Below are 22255 nucleotides of genomic sequence, written 5' to 3' on the forward strand. Positions count from 1 at the left end.
CTGTCAATGGAGGGACAGAAATCTCTCAGATTTCAATAAAAACATCTTCATTTGTGTTCCGAAGATGAACGAAGTCTTACAGGTTTGAAACAACATGAAGTTGAGTAATCAATGATAGAATTTACATCTTTGGGTGAACTATCCCTTTAAAAACTTTGCAAAGAGTAAAGCAAGTAAAGAGAATGCTTTTGTTACATTCTCCTCCCAGTCTAGGGGTCAGGAGGGAAGTAACAAAGAAAAAAAGATGATATGATTTAAAAAAAAAGAAGGTAACGTAGAGACGTAAATTAAGTGGAGAACACACTTCGGCCTCAGCCCCAGAGTGAAAGCAAACACAACTTCAAGTACAAGCAAAAGTATTTATTTCTCTTATATATATGTAGTTAACAAAAGATGGGAAAAAGTCTTCAGGAGAGAGCATGGCCTAAAATAACAAACAAAAACAGGGGCAAACTAAGGTTTAAAGGAGCTATTTACCCTGTACAAAAACAAAGATGAAAATCAACAACAAAACTTTCCTGAGCTCCCTCTCTAACCAAAAACAGGAGAAAAATGTATTAAAATAAAAAGGCACCCTCTCCCTACATTTCCCAGATAATCCACAATGAACAAAGCTAATAAGATTTCATACACTACCTTTTAATTACCCACAGGTAGAGAAATCAACACTAGAAAGCAAACTCGATCACTTCTTAGCACCAAACAAATGAGTATAGGTCCACTCCTAACTCAAGGATAAGCACAGTTCTCACTAAACACACAATCTCAGTCTGAGGCTGGGGGAGAAGTGTTCCTCAGCACAGGCTTCTCTGAGTGCTGCATTAATACTGCTCAGCTCAGACTCAGGCATGCTCACAACAAGTTGCAGCTGATGGTAATTAACCTGAGTGAGAGAGAGTGAGGGAGAGAAACAGAGCACAACACAGGGCACACAAGCATTTTCTCAAAACATATTATATTAAAAAGACCCTGGGACGTAACACGATATACATGAATCAATGAATTGTGGTTTTCTATGGTAAACAATTCCAGGAAATTTTCTACACTCTGTCAAAGCTCGCCCCATATGTAACAGCAGTTTGCATGAGTATTTTGAAAGACTCGTAATCTACCATATGGACTACGGGTAATGTTATGGTATTGGTGCAAGCACTGACAATTGGGTAACACACAGTGTGGTTTGGCATGTGCTGTAGACAGCAATGGTCAAATTTAAACACTATTTTAAACTTCTCCCTTTCTGACACAAGCAGATGCCTGTGAGCTTGCCCAGTCATCCACTGCATTATCTTTGGTACAGACAAGGTTTCTCCTGCTGCTGCGTCTTCTGGTTGTGTGTCTTCAGAAGAAATAAAGAGATGTAATGAGAATTAATGTTTTAGTTTATTTATACTCTTTTACATTGGGAACTACAGTAGCATATTTACACCGGGTTATCAAATAACATAGCACATTAGAAAAACATTTTAAGTCCATACCTTCAAGTTCAAGTAGGAAATCTTGAAAGAATTCCATGATTTTTGACTCTTTCACTTGTTTAATCGAACCAGTTGGGCTCATCTCTGGGGCCAGGTGGGATAAAATGTAATGGGAGTCAACCTAAACACCAAAAGCAAAGCATAAAAATGGATTTTAACATTTGTAATTTGTGACATAATACAAAAAAACTAAAATGCTCAAAACAGAATTTCTACATTCTACATACATCAAAGAGATCATGACACTCCTGTGGCTTTTTCTGCATGACTTTGATTAGATCGTATATCTCAAGGCCCACACACAGTTGTTGCAGCATTGGGATGCGTTTTGTAGTAATATGTAGAGCAAGAGCTCTGGCAAAACAAGAATAAAGACAAAAATAAAACATTAAAATGCTTAATTTTAAAAAAGGGCATTCAAAACAAAGCAAATTATACAATTTATTTGCATAATTGAAATGAATTCCTTTTTGTTTAAAGAACAATTATAATGTATGAGTCTGTATATATAGAAAGACTCATAGCTCAAGACCCATCAAACAAGTCTATAATTGTGAGTGTGATATGTAAGCAATAAGGTACGAGAGGCTGTGCTGTATCGTGAATAAGTCACGGCAGAAGGGCGTTGTTAAGTGCCTGCAACCCCTTCAGCCATGACTTATTACCGATACAGCACAGCCTCTCATACCTTATTGCTTTTAGAAAATGGTTACCACACAATACAAATATTAAAGCAGAAAAATATTTATCTATGCAACTATCATGAAGTAAAATCATTTAAAGCCTTCCTTCCGCTGGAAAAAATAGTTCCTGACTGTAAACAGCAACAGAAGTTACATACATTATTTCACCAATAGATGGCGGCAAAGACTGTCTTATTGAGTGAGTCAGTAGAGAAGACTTTTATATTGAAAGGACTCAAACGTGTGATCACAGAGGGAAGACGCAACTGACAGATGACTATCCACCTTATTCTGCGCCCGTTCTATTTCCCATGAAGTGTTTCTTTACATGGAATGCTAGTACTAGCGTAAAGGCTATGGTGATCGTTTGTAGTTGTAGACAATTTTTCGGTCAAGATGGGAAGTAGTCGGTGGCTACAGACCGCCGATGAAATCTCAAAGGATCGTGAAGGCAACCGTATCAGAGTGCCACATCCCTCAAAATTGACAGGTTGGGTGGATGACATGAAGCTATGGCCAGGAGTTAGCCACAGGGCCTGAAATTAACTACCAAACTACAAAACTTAACTACGAAATTAACTACCAAACACCCCACAATATATGTCACATGCAGAATTTATAGATAGTGTAGACAAAGACCCAACAAAGCCACTTTTCCTGTCAGTCTATTGGGCAAGTGTTACAGTGTAAAACCAGTAGCGCAACCCTTTAGCCTTGCAAATACTGCAGTAGGTGCAAGATTTTTAAGACCCCATCAAACCCATGCCGGTTCTGATGTCACATGTGAGACATGTAAAAGTTTCTATGAGTTGTATGTTCAAGTGAGCAGTGCACAGGCTTCTACTTTAGAATCTGAAACAAGAGAGCAGAGTTATTCCGATTTGTGGCACAATGCAAGAAAACTGAGAATAACTGCAAGTTCAGCTAAAAAGGTTCCTTCTAGAGCATCCAATCCTGATAAGTTTATGGCAGAGCACCTGTACCCCTCCTTTCGTGGCAACTATGCCACAAATGATGGTAAGGAGAATGAGGTGGTTGCTGGTAATGCACTTCGAGAGCAAGGCATGAGTATTACACATAGGGGCATCGTTGTTAGTGTCACAGAGCCATGGTTGTCAGCCAGCCCAGATGGGGTAATTGACTCATCTGTCCTACTCAAAATAAAATGTCCCATCCCAAGTAAACTCCATTCTACCCTCTTGGATCAACTTGACCATAACTGCAGTGATATCAAGCTAGTAGATGGAGTACCACAACTTCAGAAAACAGGTAGCAGAGGATATTACATGCAGGTACAATAGACATGTTTTGTGCCGGTCTGAAGATAGCCAAGTTGTTTATCTGGAGCCCAAATGACACAGTTATGTTCACTGTACCATTTTATGAGCCCTATGTTCTGGAGAGAGTAGGATATCTGAAGAGATTTTATTTCTCAACAATGTTGCCCCAGCTTGTGGATGAATTTGTTGGTCAGCGACTGCAGAAACTGCAGAACAGATACATGAGCATAATGAATTCATAGAAAATATCGCTCAAAAGCATTTTATTCAAATCACAAAACAACTGTTAAGTGCTGCTGCTGTTAACAGTATGAAAACTCATTTTTTACACAATCAATTACATACATTTAAAAATGCTGAGCATAAGTATTGTTGTACATAAGTGAATATTTACAAATCCAGAATGTTGTTCATGTAAAATTGTACAATTTGTTGTTAATGCAAATCTGATAAAATCTATTGTACACAAACTCAAAGAATAACAAAAAATTTCATACAAAGAGTATATATAAACAGTAAAAAATGACAAAAGGCAGCGTCAATATGAAATATACAGGAGCAATTTATGTAGATGTGTAAAGGGTGTGTGTTTGTGTGTGTGTGTGTGATAGAGTGGGACACTCTGAAGGGTGTCAGGAGAGACCAGATAATACTGGTCTGACAGTGTCCTTTGACAGGGCTCCGGTCAGAGAGGAGGGCACGGAGAAATTATTCCAGCAAACTTTATTATTGAAGTTTGGGTACAAGCATTGGTGTACAAATAGGTGTGTGTGTGTGTGTGTGTGTGTGTGTGTGTGTGTGTGTGTGTGTGTGTGTGTGTGTGTGTGTGTGTGTGTGTGTGTGTGTGTGTGTGTGTATGGTCTATAAAAGAAACAAAGAATAAAATAATATTAATCACAATGTACAAAAGTATAAAAAAATATGTACAAAGGTATACAGTAATATCCAATACAATAATAAACATTGAATCAGAATACTGAAATATAATAATTTGGTCAAATAACCTGAAAAGAGTCATAAACAACTAATATACAGGCATACAAAGGGTTAATGAGGCAATTTAGAGATACTAAATGGATTTGGTGGTCTTCGCTTCCCTCTAGTGGAAGCGGGCGCAAATAAATTAGCAATAAATTTGAATCCCAAAGGAAAGTCTACTTAGTTGGCGTCGTCTTCATCCTCCCAGGCTGGCAACCGCACAAGGCGCACGACTGGCCGTAGGTAGGTCTGTCCCTTGATCTTAACTTCAGCTGCCCTGACTCGTCCATCCGAACCGGAACAGGTCTTCACCACTCTCCCGATGGGCCACTGAGTTCTGGGTAGCTGCGAATCAACCACCATCACCACCTGGCCAGCAGTCAGATTGTCTGTGTCCTTGTGCCACTTTGACCGCTTCTGAAGGTCCGGGAGCTGGCGACGGATGAAGTTGGACCAGAAATGGTCCGCCAGGATCTGGCTGTGGCGCCATCTTCTTCTGCTGAGAAGGTCACTAGATGCGTAGACAGCCTGTGGGAGTGATGCGTCGCGGCGTCCCATCAACAGTAAATTCGGTGTGACGGGATCTGGATCCGCAGCATCGGAGGAGATGTACCCAAGCGGTTTAGCATTGAGTATTCCCTCCACTTCAATCAGCACAGTTTGCAGCACAGGTTCGGCGACGGTGTGGTCCTGAAGAATGACTTGGAGAGCTGACTTAATCGACTTGATCTCTCGTTCCCACGTTCCCCCAAAGTGTGGAGACCCAGGGGGGTTGAAACGGAACTCGATTTGCTGTCTGGCCAGCTGTTCTTGAAGAGAAACTTCTAAAGCGGCAAAACTGGCTTGCAGCTCCGCAGCTCCACCTCGGAAGTTGGTTCCTCTGTCAGACAGGATCTCAAATGGCTTGCCGCGGCGAGCGATGAAGCGGCGGAGAGCCATCAGGAAAGCATCAGTGTCTATGCTCTCCAGTAGGTCAAGATGCACACAGCTCGTCGTCATGCACTTGAAAATCAGACCCCACCGCTTCTCTGTGCGCCGGCCTACTTTGACGTTGTAAGGGCCGAAACAATCGACTCCAGTCGACCAGAAAGGTGGCTTGTATAAGCGGAGTCTGGCAGGGGGTAAGTCTGCCATCTGAGGCACCACTGGAGTAGCGCGCCATTTCTGACATTCAACACAGCCGTGCTGATGACGCTTGATGGACTCTCTTCCCCGGAGGATCCAATATCTTCTCCTCATTTCGGCGAAAACCCGCTCGGGACCAGGATGTAGCAGTTCACTGTCATATTTCTTAATGAGCAGCTTCGTAACATGAGATTTGGGATCGAGGATGATAGGATGCATCGCATCTGGGTCAAGATCTTCTGAACTCTGCGTAGTCTACCTCCCACTCTCACCAGGCCAACAGCTTCATCATACTCTGGAGCAAGCATGAGCAGGCGACTCAGTCTCGAGATGGACTTACCAGCAGCAAGAGTTTCCACCTCTTCAGGGAAGGACTCACTCTGGGCTTGTCTGAGGACATGTAGCTCTGCTGTTTGGACATCAGCTGCTGTCATGGTAGGGCTGCTCTGGTCATCAGCCGCCCCGTGAAGGCTCTCATGGGTAGCCTTGAGAAGACTGTCCCAGTTGTCTATATCAGACCTGAGTGTCGTGGTCGGAGAGCAGGTGGTGGCTCCACAGAACAATGTCTTCCGAAGTTCATCCTCGTCAGCTTCTTGGGCTTCTATTAACTGAAGCACTGGCCAGGAGTCTGGATGTTGTCGGAGGAATGGTGGACCTTGGCTCCACCGGTTCGGCTGGCTGAGCTCGAGCAAGGGTTTGCCGCGAGTAAGGTCATCGGCTGGATTGTCAGTGGTGCTGACATACCGCCAGGTCGAGTTTTCAGTGAGCTCTTGAATTTCTGCGACTCTAGTTCCTACAAAGACCTTGTAGCGACACGAGTCGTAATTGAGCCATGGTAAAACTGTCATCGCGTCAGTCCAGAGATTGACTTGCTGGGAAGGGAGTGACAGTTCTGTCATAATGACTTTAGCCAGCTGGGCTCCGGCTAAAGCAGCACACAGTTCGAGCCGTGGCATGGATAGTTGTTTGCGAGGGCTCACTCGTGACCGAGCCATCACAAATGCAATGTGGACTTCACCTTGATTGTCTTGGGTGCGGAGGTAAGCGACGGCCCCGTAGGCTCTTTCAGAGGCGTCGCAGAAGATGTGTGCCTCTCGTCTGGGTGGCCCAGTGTCTGCTACTGATGTGACATAGCATCTGGGGATTTCCACTTGTGGAAGATGGACTAGTTCACTCTCCCATTGTGTCCAGATATCCAGCAGAGCCTCTGGTCTGATCGGTTCATCCCAGCCAACTCTCACTCTCCACAGGTCTTGAATCAGGATCTTCGCTCGTGTGGTGAATGGAATTAGGTATCCGAGGGGATCATATTGCGTTGCCATCACCTTATAGACGTTCCTCAGAGTTGGCTGTGAATACTCTACTGGTCTGTGGCGGTAACCAAGGCGATCGGTAAGGCAGTTCCAGCGAAGGCCTAAGGCTGGCTCTTCGGGATCTTGTCGAGGCTGAGAGAGCCACAACTCGGTGCTTGCTGCTTTCGCTTCCAATGGAAGATGCTCAACAACTGTGGGGGTGTTACTGGCCCACTGCCTGATGTCAAAGCCTCCAGCTGAGAGCAGTTTACGCATCCGGTTGATAATGGTCTTGGCTTCATCAGCGTTCGTGACACTGGTCAAACAGTTGTCGACGTAGAAGGCAGTCTCCACAAGGTGTAGGATGTCCTCATGACCGCTGCTGTTATCCTTCACATGCCGCTGAAGGGCGTATGTGGCACAGCAGGGACTGCATGTCGTCCCGAATGGCAAAACTTGCCACTCATACACCGTTGGTTCCTCCTCCCTCTTCATACCTCTCCAGAGAAAACGGAGAAGGGGCTTGTCTTCTGGTAGCAGGCGAACTTGATGAAACATCGCTTTGATGTCACCACTGATAGCCACACTGTGTTCTCGGAACCGAAGAAGTACACCGAGGAGAGTAGGACCTAAGGTCGGACCGGGCAACAGTTGGCTGTTGAGACTTTGACCGTTGTGCTGGTAGGAACAGTTGTAGACAATCCTCGCCTTACCGTTGTGGTGGACAACGTGGTGCGGCAGATACCAGGACTCTGTGGAGCTGTCTACTGTGTCAGGAGGTAGAGGTTTGGCGTAGCCCAACTGTTCAAGCTTCTGTATTTCTTGACAGTAGGTGTTGGCTAGAGCAGTGTCTTTGGCTAGACGGCGTTCTGTGCTCCGTAGCTGTGGGAGCAATGTGTGCTTTGGAGCCCAGAGCGTGAGGCTAGCTTTGCGCCTCAGTAGTGGAGTAGCATACCTTGTTACTCCATCCACTTCTACCTTGACTGTGCGCTGTTCCAGCAGTTCTAGGGCCTGCTGATCTTCTTTGGAGCGGATCACAGTTTTGGCGTTGGCATACGGGGTTATGTCAACTTCCCACAGTCGTTCAACATGCCGCTGCAGCTCTGAGTTAGGAGACATGGTGAAGTAGCAGTGAGAGTGCTCACCAGTAAGGTTGAGGTTGGCGGGGCCTTGCAATGTCCAACCAAGAGCAGTACACACAGCTACAGGACTCCCAGGAGGACTCCCAGGAGGACCTGCTCGGACCGGTTGTTTGGGAAGCAGCAGATGTGGAAAGTCAGAGCCTATCAGCAGAAGCGGCTGGACCTTGTCAACCTTCGGCAGAGGAAGACCTTGCAGGTGGGGGTATCTGCGCATGAGTGACTTGACAGGATAGCTATGCTCAGACAGGCTCAGCTCACCAGCAGTGAAGGCATGAAAGATGTGGTACCTTTGTTTGGGAGAATGAGCTGGGGATATGTCGAACGAGACAGCGGCTCCTTGTAGATGGATCACCTCGTGGCGGACAGTATGCAAAGGCAAGCTTTCAGGCTCTTTGGCTAAATGGAGATGCCGGACTGCTGAGGGAAGGATGAGGGTTCTCTCTGTTCCGTCGTCCAAAATAGCGAAACCTTCCAGAGAGTGCTCGGCATTGTACAGGCGCACCTTAACTAGCTTCAACATGACTCTCTGCGGATGACTAGGACGGTCAACATATATGGTGTTGGGAGCAGCACTGACCATTAACACTTTCTTAGCCTCTTGGGAACACACTTCGTGAAGCACGGTCAGGTGTTGCTGTTTGCACACTTGGCAAGGCTTCTTGAGAGTACATGCCTCAGGTTTATGGTTCCTGCCACACCTCCAAGAGCCTCTGTCTTTAATCCAGGTGGAAATCTCTGATGGAGTGAGCGTTTTGAATTTGGGACATAGGCTGAGGTAATGCTCACAGGCGTCGCAGTACGGGCAGTAAGGCTTCACACTGGGTTTACCTTTGGGTGACTTTGTGCTGCGAGCAGGATCTGGAGGGGCTACCTTAGCTTGGCTCTCAGTGTTGTAAAACACATTGGATGAAGGACCCTGGGATTTCCTTTGGCTCTTGACTGGCTTAGGCTGGTCTTGGAACATCAGAGCTGCTCGAGATGAAATGCGCTTTGCTTGTGACTTTAACTGAAGCCAAACAGAGAAGTCTTCAAGCGTGTAGGTCTGATCAGTGCCGGTCCTCAGGATGCCTCGGTTCATGCTGTACTCCACAAACGCGTCTCGATAGTTAGTAGGCAGTTTGCTGAGCAGCCTGTCGACGTGGGAGCCGCATCGCAGTTCGTAGCCATTCTCACCCTCGAGGGAGCAGAGCATGCCAACTAGACCTTGTACTGATAGGGCAAAGTTGTCAAATGCCTCTGGATCTCCAGATCTTACGTGAGGTGAGTTTAAGATGGCACCTATCTCGCTCTGCACGAGCTGACGCGGTTGCCCATATTTATCTTGGAGAGCCTGGAGGGCTGAGGTGTACGGCTTTGGATGGTACATGTAGGCTTGGGCTAGCTTGTAGGCGCTTGGCAGTTTCAAGTGATCGAGGAGGACTTGATATTTGAACTGCTCTGTGAGGTGAGCATGTGTATTGAGCAGATTGTCCAAAGCCATCTTGATCAGGGCAAAGTCTGACTCTTTACCTGAGGTGAAGTGAGGTAGAGTAGGTCTAGGAAGGCCATAAGATGTGGCAACTAGGAGCTCCATGAGGTCTGTACCCAGCGCTGCCCTGTAATCTAGAGGCGCTGTGCCCTGTCGTGGCAAAGGTGGCATGACGGGGTAAGGATAGGACAGCGTGTTAGCAGCTGATAGCACTGGCTGTAGAGGTGTAGCAGGTGGAGGCACATATTGGACCTGGGCTTGGCTATAGACCATCTGTGGCTGGCGAAGTGGGGCCATATACTGTTCTACTGACAGTGGCGGAGCACATGAGGTAACGGCACTCACGGCTGGTCTGGGAGCCGACTGCGGAGCGGGGTTGATGATTGCAGGAGGAGGAAGCTTGGTAATATACGTAGGCTGTGGCTGGGCGAGTATACTAGTAGCAGTATAAGCACTCACTTGTGGAGCGGGCTGGACTGATGGAAGACTGGTCGAGACAGGTGGACTAATGACTGCACTGGAGACTGGTGGCAGAACATGAATAGATGGAGTAGAATGGAGCAGTCCATGTCCACCTTGTGAGTGGAGTAGGAGAGGCTGAGCTTCTGATGAGGACCTTAGGTTGTACTCACATTCACTGAGGGGCCTGGAGGAACTGGGACTCTTAATTCCTTCTTCCTTCAGGAAAGACGTGATAAGAGCTGCTTGCGCCAATTCCATCTCTTTCTCTTTCAGTCGCTGTCGCAACATCTGATGCCTGGTGATAGCCTCTTTACTCTTGTATGCCATCTCTGCTTTCTCCTCCAGTCGACGTCTCTGCCGTTCTTGTTCTCTGAGAAGTTCCTCCTTCTCATCGAGGGCGTCTCTGGCTTCTTTGTCTAGAAGAGTACACTGCTCATCCACTAGCGTCTGCTCCATAATCTGCCGCTGCACTTCTGCTAATTCCATCCGCTTGACCTGTTCCTCCAACATGGCACTCTGTAGCTCGGTTAGCCCTTCTGCAACGGACCTCTTGGTTGATGATGCAGCACTAGCTCGAGATCTCGGTCTGCTACGATGAGAAGATACCAAGGATCGACATGACTCTGCTCTCACAAATGGCAGTGAATATGGATCAGGGATTGGAATGTCGTGAGCTGGGGCTGCTGCTCCGAGTTCCTCAGCTTCGGTGGAAGGAAGTACTGTGACTCTCGGTATGTACCCAACTTCAAAGTTTCCAAGGGATGCTGGTAACTGTATCTCCCGCTGGGGTCGAGAACGCACTGCTGGATCTGCAGATGGTTGTCCTAGCTCCATATTGTCTCCAGAAAGCTGTCAGATCTGGCTCGAAGGACCATGTGATAGAGTGGGACACTCTGAAGGGGATAATACTGGTCTGACAGTTTCCTTTGACAGGGCTCCGGTCAGAGAGGAGGGCACGGAGAAATTATTCCAGCAAACTTTATTATTGAAGTTTGGGTACAAGCATTGGTGTACAAATAGGTATATGTGTGTGTGTGTGTGTGTGTGTGTGTGGTCTATAAAAGAAACAAAGAATAAAATAATATTAATCACAATGTACAAAAGTATAAAAAAAAATAAGTACAAAGGTATACAGTAATATCCAATACAATAATAAACATTGAATCAGAATACTGAAATATAATAATTTGGTCAAATAACCTGAAAAGAGTCATAAACAACTAATATACAGGCATACAAAGGGTTAATGAGGCAATTTAGAGATACTAAATGGATTTGGTGGTCTTCGCTTCCCTCTAGTGGAAGCGGGCGCAACTGCACCCCATGCGCCCAGCACGTGAGGGGCGCATGGCCAGGGAGGGCCAAACTACACTCTAGGTGCGTCTGACGGCGACACAGAGGCTAAACACGATTTATCGGTAGGACTAAAGGGCATAAGAAATTAAATATAGTACTCGAGAATACAACTTACGGCTGAAATAATATAAAGGAAACAATCTCCAGTCTAACAAGGCTTATAACAGTCATGTGATACCTATTAACTAAAAAAATACACACGAAAGTAGCAAAACCATGTGTATAATATACTTAACAGGAAAACAGGTGAAAGTAGACAACATCTAAACAAGTCCGATGGCAATATTTACATCTTAGTGCAGGATGAAACTTACTTTCGCTTAGGTTACGCACACGAGAGCCACCATCCCACCGAATGCGGAGTCGGGAATGAGGAAGTGATGCGCTCGGAAAGGTAATGACATCACTACAGTTTCAAAATAAAACGACAGGAAATAAAAGACTTTCCGACAGTGTGTGTGCGCGCAGATGCAACTTCAACCTCAGAACATCACCGTTGTCACTTATCCCTCACGGATGAGATCACCCCTTAAGTTGGCGATACATACACAGAGTCTGAGTATTTTTTCAATTTTGGGGGTCATGTTTATTGGTATCATTTGAGACAAGATCTTGTATACTTTAAGTCGCCTGATTGCCCTCTCAACATGAATCCGCACATTTGCAACCCTGCGAGTTGCTGTGACTTGTTCCTCAGTTAGCTGAGCACCCCCTCTAGTGAAAGCAGGAAGAACCAATTTGACCTTTTTTTCAAAGAGTAAATCACGAATCAAGAACCCACGATCTGCCATGACTTCGTCTCCAGGCCTTAAATAGGCTAAGATACCAGAGTTCATAGTGAAATATTTGTCACTGGCACGTCCTCCATATCCAGTTGAGATAAACATGATTAAGCCACATGGGGCAACAGCAACAAGGTATTTGATTGTGTTGTGCGAGTAGTAATGGCTGTAGGACTCCCCTCTAGAGTCAAGATTTTTCGCCTTCTATAACAAACTTTCGCTGCAGTCAATGACACAGGTAGTGTTGGGAAAACACTCCTTGAATGCAGTTGGCATAGTGGCCTTAATGGTTTCTTTTGGGAGCCAGATAATAAGAGGGCGCAAGACCTCCTCCATTTTATCAATCCAGAATGAGATAACCTTACTGGCAACACTCTGAGGCACATGAAACTGCCTACCAAGGTCACCCAGCACACGATTTAATTTAAATTTTATCAGTGTCATTAGTATCTGGTCACGCACTGACAAAACAAAAGCCCTTTCAGCAAATCCATCTAAGGTGGAAACAAGAGAGTTGAAGGTTTCCAGTGAGACTCCAGTTTAGAAGAACGAATCGGCATCACTCTGAAGCATGGAGTAGCTGAAATCTTCAGTTTGTGTTGTGGCATCTTTGGCCGTCTCGTCAACACCCTGCTGTTCACCATAGATGTGGTCCCAAAGCGATGGATCTTCCCACTGGGTGGATCAATAGTGCTGTATGATGATTGTGGCACCTCAGGTATGCCCTTGCCCTCATCCTCCTGGTCTGTCACTTCTGCTGTTGCTGTAAAAAAAAAAAAGAACACATAGGCTACATGTTAAACTCTACAGTTTCTGTCCATGTTTCTCACACTGACAACATTACAGTAAAAGCTTATGATAAATGGTGATGGAAGCTCTTCGTCGCTCAGGCTAACAACTACCTGTCCCACATAACGATAGTAGCTAGCTCTACGATAGCCCTCAGTGGAGTTCATAGGACTAAACCTACAGTAACATTCAGTGGACAAAGGCATTAATGGCCATGTTTTTTAACGCATTTACTCATAATGGGCTTATTGTTCATAAAAATGTAGGTTAGACAACCCACAGACAACACGAAAATGTTTGTAGCAAGCCGGTGGAGCTCTTAAAAATGTAAACAACCGGAGGTAGCTAACTAGGTTAGCTGTGAAGTGGTGCTATCGCTAACCAGCTACACAATTTAACATTAAAAGTGGCTTACCTGTCGCTTCGACACAAACAATTGCACGTCTCTTCTTCACCACTGGTCTGTCATATCCAAGGTATAATTCCGGGTTGGGATGGTCATCCGTGGGGCGTTTGTCAACAAAATGGTGCGAACAGACATACACCTTTTTCGGTGGATGTTTCAGTTTTAACACAGCTAACCACTCTAAACGTTTACTCTCTGGCATTGAATGTATCTGATACGGAACCGGACATGGGCATTCTCTCCTTCTTATCTTATGCTCGAAGCACTCAGTTTCTAAAAAGTTTGAAATCTTCTTTGAATTGTTAAAACAACCAAAAACAGCACATGTGGAGCCTGAACTCATTCTCTCGCTTCTAGTAGCCTACAGGTCGAGTGCTACGAACCGGAAGTAGGCAACCGGAGTCGTCGTCGTGGCAGTGCGCATTGTTTAGAGCAGAATAAGGTGGATAGGCACAGAAAACTCCATGACTGTTAAATGGACAAGATATCACAGCGGACTTATTTTTTTATTATGAATATAGGACTGACCTGAAGGAAAATGCTATGTCTACTGTAAATGCAGGTACCCTCGCTTACTCGATCTCTCACAATACTCTAGCTTTAATGAACAATATCAATGAGATCAATCATGTTTTTAAGTTGCTATGTGTGTTTGCTAGGGGTGTTGTGTAGTGAAAAATGGAACCTTGGGGGAAGCGGTCATAGCCGTGTTTTATTGTGAATAAAACAGCTATTGACCAATCAGAATCTAGGACTAGAACTGACCGTTTTATAATGCTCAATTTCATCTGCTTTAAAATGTACCATATTACGACACAGCAGGCATTGTAATTCTGTTCAGAATTGATACTTATGTAAATGAACCATAACCTTTTTTTTCAGTGCTGAGTCTGACATACCTTAATATGCTTTCCTTGTGGTCAGTGTTGATCGGTCCAGTGTAGCCACAGTCCAGGATTTCTTTTGTGAAGTTGGACAGGTCGGATGCATCTTCAATCTACAAGTAAAATTTTACCTTTAATAAATATTAACATGCATGGTTCACTGCTGATTTTTAAAGCAAAACCACTTTGTCAGTGGCTTTATAACATGATAACAGCAAACTAATTTACTTATGGATAATAATTAATAGAGAAATTGTATCTAATGAAATTAAGTCAACCAGACCTACCATTTTGATTAGTGGTGATATCTCCGTGTCATGTACACCATCCCTTTTGATGTTACCGGTAACAAGGTTCTTGCATAAACTCTTGCATAAACCGTGGTGGCGGTCCTCCTTGCGCAATGCTCACAGCAAATATTTCACCTGCAACTCTAGAGATACTGTTTTATATATGGACAACAGTTCTTGGCACTAATATAGAGTGGTATACTTGTATAAATGTCTGTATAGAAGTACTATATGTTACTTCAAATAAAGAAAAGAAAAATATTTATTTACTCTTGGGCAATTCCAAACGTTTCTTTCTTTTACAGGATTTTCATCTGATTTGTGTATATTATAAAATACAGTTGAGTTTTAAACCTCATTGATTTTTATTATATGGACAAAAACAGCTGAAACTTTCTTCAAAATATATTTTCTCCTGCAGAAGAAATAAAAGTTTGGAATACCACCCTCCAAACTTGGTATTCCAAACTTTTCTTTCATCTGCAATGATTTAGAAGGAATTGTTTGAATATATGGTTAACCCAAAATCCAATGGCAAGACACATACTTGAACAGCTCATTGTCCAGATCATTGAGGGAGTGCTTCGGTGTTTTTCCTTTTGTGGCAGGATGGGTTATTACCCCTCCTAATTTGGTAATTTGAGGTTTGGCCAATGGGCTGGGACCATGGGTGTATAAGAGCACGGGCTGCCAGTCACAGGTGTGCGTCACTTTCCGGGGCTGTGACATCACCTACGCGCCCTGCTGCTTGTGCTGGAGTACAGTGCTGACATGTGCTGTTTACTGATGTTACCTGCTGGAGAATCAAATGTGGACATTTGATACGGTAAGGAAAGCATGTACGACGACGGTTGTGTAATGAGATTACTATGGGTTGCTTTAATCGAGCGGGTACTAATCTGTATGCCTTACGTAGTCCAAAGTTTGTCCGCGCTCTCTGTCGACGAGATATCTGGCTCCGAGCATCACTAGGAATTCGGGATGGTCACAATAGTGACTGTAAAAAAAAGTTTCATTTCTAAGGCTATAAAAATGATACTAAATTATCTATCAATGCATTTCCAGCAGATATTGAAATAATAAAGGGTCTCAATGAAATATGTGCAGTGTCGCATATTTACTGTAAATTGTCACATGACAATTGAAGAAGAGGATGGCAGCAAGAAAGCTCCCAAAGAAAAGGGTGGTAAAGTATGTTAACATAAAGATAGGACATAGATTTTTGGTACATATCATGTTTAAGGTGTCTAGTATTGATATATGCATTTGCAATTACTCAACTTTGTTTAATGTGGTCAAAGAACTCACAAACATGTCAACGGCAACAATAGTGACCGGTGGGATAACCCATTGTATCTACATACTAATACACATAGGCTAACTGTTCTACCTTACTTTCTACCTAATTTTACACACACACACACACACACACACGTCTGGTTCACTATCTTTGTGGGGACTCTCCATAGACGTAATGGTTTTTATACCGTACAAACTGTACATTCTATCCCCTTACACTGCCCCTGCCCCTAAACCTACCCATCACAGGAAACATTCTGCATTTTTACTTTCTCAAAACAACTCATCCTGTGTGATTTATAAGCCTTTTGAAAGGGGACCGCTGGTTGGTCCCCACAATGTAGGTGATCTCAGGTTTTACTATTCTTATGGGGACATTTGGTCCCCACAATGTAATATAAACAAGGGCACACACACACACACACACACACGGTCACGTCTCTTCTGATGTCTGATCTCCACAGACACACACAGAAACACACACACACACACAGAAACACACACACACACAGAAACACACACACACATACACAAACACACACTCACACATGGTCACGTCTCCTCTGATGTCTGATCTCCCCACACACACACACTCACACACACACACAGACACACAAAAACACACAAAAAAAAAACACACGCACAAAAACACACACAAACACACTGCATAGGTCAAATAGACCTATATTAAATCAATACAATGGTTGATACAACACAGTATCCCACCGGTCACAATTGTGACCGATCATAAAACACACTTTTTCACACACTTTTCCATGAAAATTTCAAAAAATTATGACTGATTGTTTCAAAGGGATACTAATGACACATGATTTGGATATTTTTGTGTCTGGGAAAAATTTGGGATTAAATGGGTTAATCCCGGTGCAACATGTTCTATCGTGAGTATATTTGTTCGAGCCTGAAGTCAGGGGAGAATGAATGGTAGTGTAACACTTTCTGTTTTGTTAGTAGGCACATGACAAAGGCAACGGCGGCGTTCTGGTCAATTGTTATATGCTCCGTGCTTCGTCATAGAGTTGCTGTTCGCTCCGTCTCATCATAGTTGCTGTTCTGTTTCCATCGGATTCTTCTGTTTCTACGAGACGCTCTCAACAAGTTTTTATCTGTTTCCACAAGACTGAGATGCTCTCAATGAGTTTTCATCTGTTTTGTGCTTCCTAAGATGTCTCAGTGATATGCTTTGAGTTTCTTTTGTTTTCCTTATTGTGTTTATTTCTTTAATTGATTTCAATGGTTGGGTATTTTTGAATTTGTATTTTGGTTTCAATTCATTTATTGTGATTATTGAATATATTGCTTTCATCTAACCATTTCTACAGTTGAGCTATACTGCCAATTTATTTAATCACTTGTTTATATTTAATTTGAGTTTATGCTTCCTTTTGCTATTTTTGATCTTGATTTGTGACGATCCGGCCGGAACCGAGAAGTTGGTTCCTTCCCGGAACTACATTAAGTTACTTTTTTATGTTATTTTGTTTATGCATATCTCTGCTCTCTTAACGTCTTTTTCTTTCTGGTTGTTGGCAGGACCTGGGCACCCGGGGGCAGACGAGTGACCTTTTGGTGGTGACATCCTTCACTGTGTGTCGTGGTCTTCTTCTTTGTGTGCACTGTGATTTTCATTAAGGGTGATATTCTGAGACTGCCCCTGTTGGTAACCCTGGGTTCCTTTGCCACTAATGATTGAACTTAACAATTGAGATGCACTGAAAAAAATTCTTCATTGACTTAGTTGAATTTACTAAAAAAAATTGTTAATTGGTTCCACATAATTGATTTTAGCTACATTTAAACAAATGCATTAAGTTGAACTAATTAATGCATTTGTTTAAATGTAGCTAAAATCAATTGTGGAACCAATTAACATAATTTTTTTTTGTAAATTCAACTAAGTCAGTGAATCATTTTTTTCAGTGTGATTGCTGGTCAATGCCTCTTTTAACTGCTAATAAAATACTTTTGTACGATTACTTATGTCTCTGACTCCAATGGTGATTAGGATCTGTGCGTGCCTTTAGGGGTTGAGCTTAATTCTTGGGGTGAAATTCCCCAGGTGGCGTAGTCGGAAATTATATCAATTTGAGTCAGCTCGCGCTCGCTCTGCCACACTTTCTTTGCATCACCTTCAAAGAGACGTTTTTCAATGCCAGCAACCATTGCTAAATCCCCCAAAAAAAGATTAAATATCATTAGGTTCCAAACCTGTCCTGGAGTACCCCCAACACTGCACGGTTTCTTTATCTCCCTAATCAAACACACCTGATTCAACTCATCAGCTCATTTAATCAAACACACCTGATTCAACTCATCAGCTCATTTAATCAAACACACCTGATTCAACTCATCAGCTCATTAACCTATGTGATAATGAGCTGATGAGTTGAATCAGGTGTGTTTGATTAGGGAGAAAAAGAAAACGTGCAATGTTGGGGGTACTCCAGGACAGGTTTGGGAATCACTGGGCTAGAGTTAGGGGTATTGTAAAAAACAGTACAACTGTGATATTTCAGATACAGACTGTATTTTTAAAATGAAATCTAGAAATATTTTTAAAAAATTGTACATGTCTACTAAATGTATGATTAAAGCAAACTACCCACTGGACAGAAATTCTTTCCTCAGTGCCCCTGTGTCAACTCCTGGCTCTCCCAGGAAGATGATTTTCAAGGGCTTGACAGGGCTTCCCATTTTTTGACGTTTCCACAGCTTCAGACCTCTCTCAACAATGTTATCTCGTGACACACAGATTTCGAAGGTCTTTGTGGTATTTATCTGTGCTGCTGCATGACGAATCACATCCTCCTCACTGAAAAAAAATAAATAAAAAAATAATTATATATATATATATATATATATATATATAATATCCTTTGCAATTTATTTTAAGAGCAATGATAATTTAGAGAAGCAATGAACATAGTCAGGTAGGTTACCATGAGATATGATCCAAATCAGAGCAGGGTATTTTTTTTTTCTGGCACTCCATCTGGACTAATGTATAAAAAATATATTTATATATATATATAACAATTCATGTATATACTCAGGTTTTAAACATTTCATCACTTTTAAACATTTTCAAACACTTCAGCAATAGTGTGAACAAAGATTAAAGAAATATTATACCCACAGAAGATCGCTCAACCTCATGCCATTCGCCCACAAAATAAACACAAAATAAAACGTGGCGCTTTTCTAACCGGGTAAAAAGGATTTTTTAAAAAGCGGGTTTCTCCACAAAAGCTGGCATGCAATTCTAAGTCAGAAACTGGAAAGGTTCCTAAGCATATTGGGCATCGGGTCTCAAGTGCCTAAAAGTTAAAGACAAAATGTTTGCAGGGCCAATTTTTTTTGAAGTAATTGATAATTTACAATGGCTACGTTTACATACAACCAAATAATCCATTAGTAATCGGATTGAATTCGATTTAGCTTGATCCAAATGAAATTTCGATCGGACTGAAATGGGTGGTTTATTCCTTTTCTAATCTGATCGAGAGAACATGTAAACACTTTATCGGATTGAAAAACGAAACTGGAAAGGACTGCGTATGTGCAATGACGTAGAAATGGTGCAATGGCGTACGGAATGAGCTGCAGTTGTTAAATAAAATGTCATAAATTATTGTGTTTTTTTAAAAGTCCTCCACCACTCATCGTCTGTGAAGTAGAAGAGGACATTGTTCCATCAGTCCATCTTTCATACTCATCCACAGACTCTTTATTTTGGGCGTTTTTAATGTTTGATAAATATAAGCAGCACTGCATAACAGTTCATGTGCTCATCATCTCCTAATCCGAACCCGAAATAGATCAATATTATGTCTGCTCTTTAAAACAAAGAAAAGAAGCAATGTAGGAGAATTGTATGCGCAAACAGCAGGAAACACTGAATATTCGTGCAGTGAGCGCATTTAAAATAATCATGATTTGAAGCTTGTGGCATATTAACACACACATCAACCCAATCACTTTATGTATCGTTCATGTAAACTACGTTCGGATTCATCAAACAGAATGACTTCATTCCAGTTGAAACGCTTGTGCATTAGAAAGGCGTCATGTAAACATAGCCAATGTTAAATTTAGCTTTTGCTTGTGTACTTCCTGAGGGTGATGTATAACATTAGATGATGTTGCCTCCTCTATAAACACCAAATCTTCTTCCTGCAAAAAGAAAAGAAAAAGACAATTTCTATTGTCAGCGGACAGTTCTTAAAGATAGTAACCTAAAGCCTACACAACATAGTTTTATCTCAATTTCAGAGTTTTCTGAGTTTTGCATGCTGTCACACTGGTCAACATGCAAAGCCAGTGTCTGAAGTGGCATCAGAGTGTTGCATTTTTTACAAGTTGCCTTTGGCATTCGGGCAAATGCAGGTGCATCTGGTGGCAGTGGTGTCATATCAAGTTCATCCTGCAACGGCACGACGTACAGCAAGTTCTTCCCACCACTAGAAGCACTTTTGATTACTGATCCTGTATACCCCTCTGCCTCCAATGGTATTACAGATAGTCTTCTCCTTCCATTCCCACCTATATAAGCAAGTAATACAACAACTGAAAAAGAGAATAACTCTACGGTATAATGCATTAATGTTTTCTGTACTGAATGGACTTATTCATATTACTGAATTTTAACACCAAATGTTGATAAAAGTTGTGAAAAAGCACACCTGCAGCTTTGAAAAGAAGCCACCTGTCTTCCAAATGACTCATCTTTGAGTATGCTTCCCGCAGCAAACTTGATAACTACATTAACGTTAAAGAAAACCCTTAAAACACAGACACAACAAATAATGCTATTAGAATATGTGTTTGCTTAAGATCGGACTCCTCACCTCTGCATGTGTTGTATCTGATGTTAAGGACAGGGTCCTCTTTCCTAGCCCTGCTTGCATGAGCTCCAGCTCTTCGGATATAGATGGGGTCGTATCAGATTTAGAGCCCAGCAAAGACACAGAACAATCAAAATATTTATGCGCCTTTGCTGGTACTGTTGGCCTGTGACATCTGGCAAGATTTCTTTTATTTTTGCCAGCATTTTTTAAAAATCCAGGAAAAAATCTGCAAATTATAGAACAGGTAAAAATATTAATGTGTGTGTCTTCGGTGTTTATTTTTGAGTAGCAAGAAACACTATGTTTAGCTGCTGCATCCTATGCCAAACTTATATCGCTATAAAAAAGGAATGTTTGACTATTCTGTGTAACACCTGAACTGGCCCTTTTAAATATGCTTGCTATCTACCTAGCCATTTCATGTTCCACAGTAGGTCTTCCTGACTGCTGGATCTGGCTCTGAGTCTGACCCTGCCTTGAATTTTCCTCAGTGATTGCTCTGGCCACCAAGGAAATTAAATGTTGTGCTGCTTCGGTTATCATACTGGGGAAAAAAGGTTTAGGTGCAAAACACTAATATTATAATACTGAGCAAAACAAACTGTCATCTGATTAATTTGTAGAAATAAGCTAATAGCTTACCTGTGGTTGTGATCTGCCTGTTTGGTTTTCAATTCTGCCATTAAGTAAAAAAAATAAAATAACTCAAATTCAATGTAAAACATAAAAAAATAAATAACTCAAATTCAATGTAAAACATACAATAACTATATGCAATACAGTGAATACACTATGAAAATCAAAAGTACAATCCATGTGGCTAGATCAATTTACACACACTCACACTACCAGTGACGTTAGTCCACGTGTCCTTTGGTCATAGGTTGGAACTGCCTGCGTAAACGTGGAGAAAACATTAGTCATTATTAATACTTGCTCCTTACCATCCCTTGAACGCTCCAGGAAAGTAAAATCAATCGCTAGAATTTGATTTGGTCTTGCAGCAATCAAGTGTCCCATTGGTGCCTTCACAGGAGGATGTGCTGATTTAGCCAACGTACAACGTTCACATTCCTCACACCACTTCTTAACTGCTTTATACATTTCAGGCCAGTAACACCTTGAAAGTACAAGCTCAGTCGTCCTCTCAATACCTTGATGACCGTGCCCCTGGTGTAACTGCTGTAACACCTCCTCCTGTAGTGATTCTGGTAATACTAATTGTAGCACCTCTTCTCCTCCATCGGGACGAGAGAGTCTTACGATACCTGACCTCCTCCCTCTCCACCAAACGGTCCCATTGTCGTACCAATTCCAATACAGCCTTGCTCAATGCTTGTCGTTCCATGTGATCTGGCCTTTATTTGTTTTGCAAAAACTGAAAAAAGGCACCAATTATAGCATCTTCTTGTTGAAGATTAGAGAGAGATCGCTCACGGCATAAGCTGGTAAGACAGATATTTCTGACTGGTAAGCAATGACTGGTGTCTGACCTACAGCCTGCTCCAACCGTACTGGAACCGAAGTTCCTGGAAGAACCTGATCCACCAGAGATCCCCCATCAGGGGAGTGCTGTCTTGACATGGAGTCTGCATTTCCCTTGGCCCGTCCTGGTCGATACCGGATGGTATGGTCAAACGCTTCCAACTCTGCTGCCCACCGTAACTCTGTTG

The 22255-nt window shown here is 42.8% G+C and overlaps 1 protein-coding gene and 1 long non-coding RNA gene across 2 annotated transcripts; both read right to left on the minus strand.

Moving 5' to 3' along the window:
* Positions 1 to 751: 751 nt before the first annotated feature.
* On the minus strand, positions 752 to 21930 carry LOC307161795 (uncharacterized protein; the record flags this gene model as incomplete). Its single annotated transcript, XM_079876739.1, has 9 exons — positions 752 to 883; positions 1047 to 1339; positions 1479 to 1599; positions 19846 to 19908; positions 19997 to 20277; positions 20418 to 20493; positions 20583 to 20808; positions 20992 to 21126; positions 21737 to 21930. The coding sequence occupies 9 exons, from the start codon at positions 21928 to 21930 to the stop codon at positions 752 to 754; spliced, it is 1521 nt and encodes a 506-aa protein (XP_079732865.1).
* On the minus strand, positions 17850 to 18824 carry LOC307162363. The gene is made up of 3 exons (XR_013821914.1): positions 18675 to 18824; positions 18342 to 18547; positions 17850 to 17900 (listed from the first exon to the last, which is right to left on the minus strand). It is a non-coding gene; the product is annotated as an uncharacterized lncRNA (long non-coding RNA).
* Positions 21931 to 22255: the final 325 nt, after the last annotated feature.

This window comes from Squalius cephalus (genome assembly GCF_949319135.1).
Source record: "Squalius cephalus genome assembly, chromosome: 7".
In the NCBI taxonomy this organism is placed as follows: Eukaryota; Metazoa; Chordata; class Actinopteri; order Cypriniformes; family Leuciscidae; genus Squalius; species Squalius cephalus.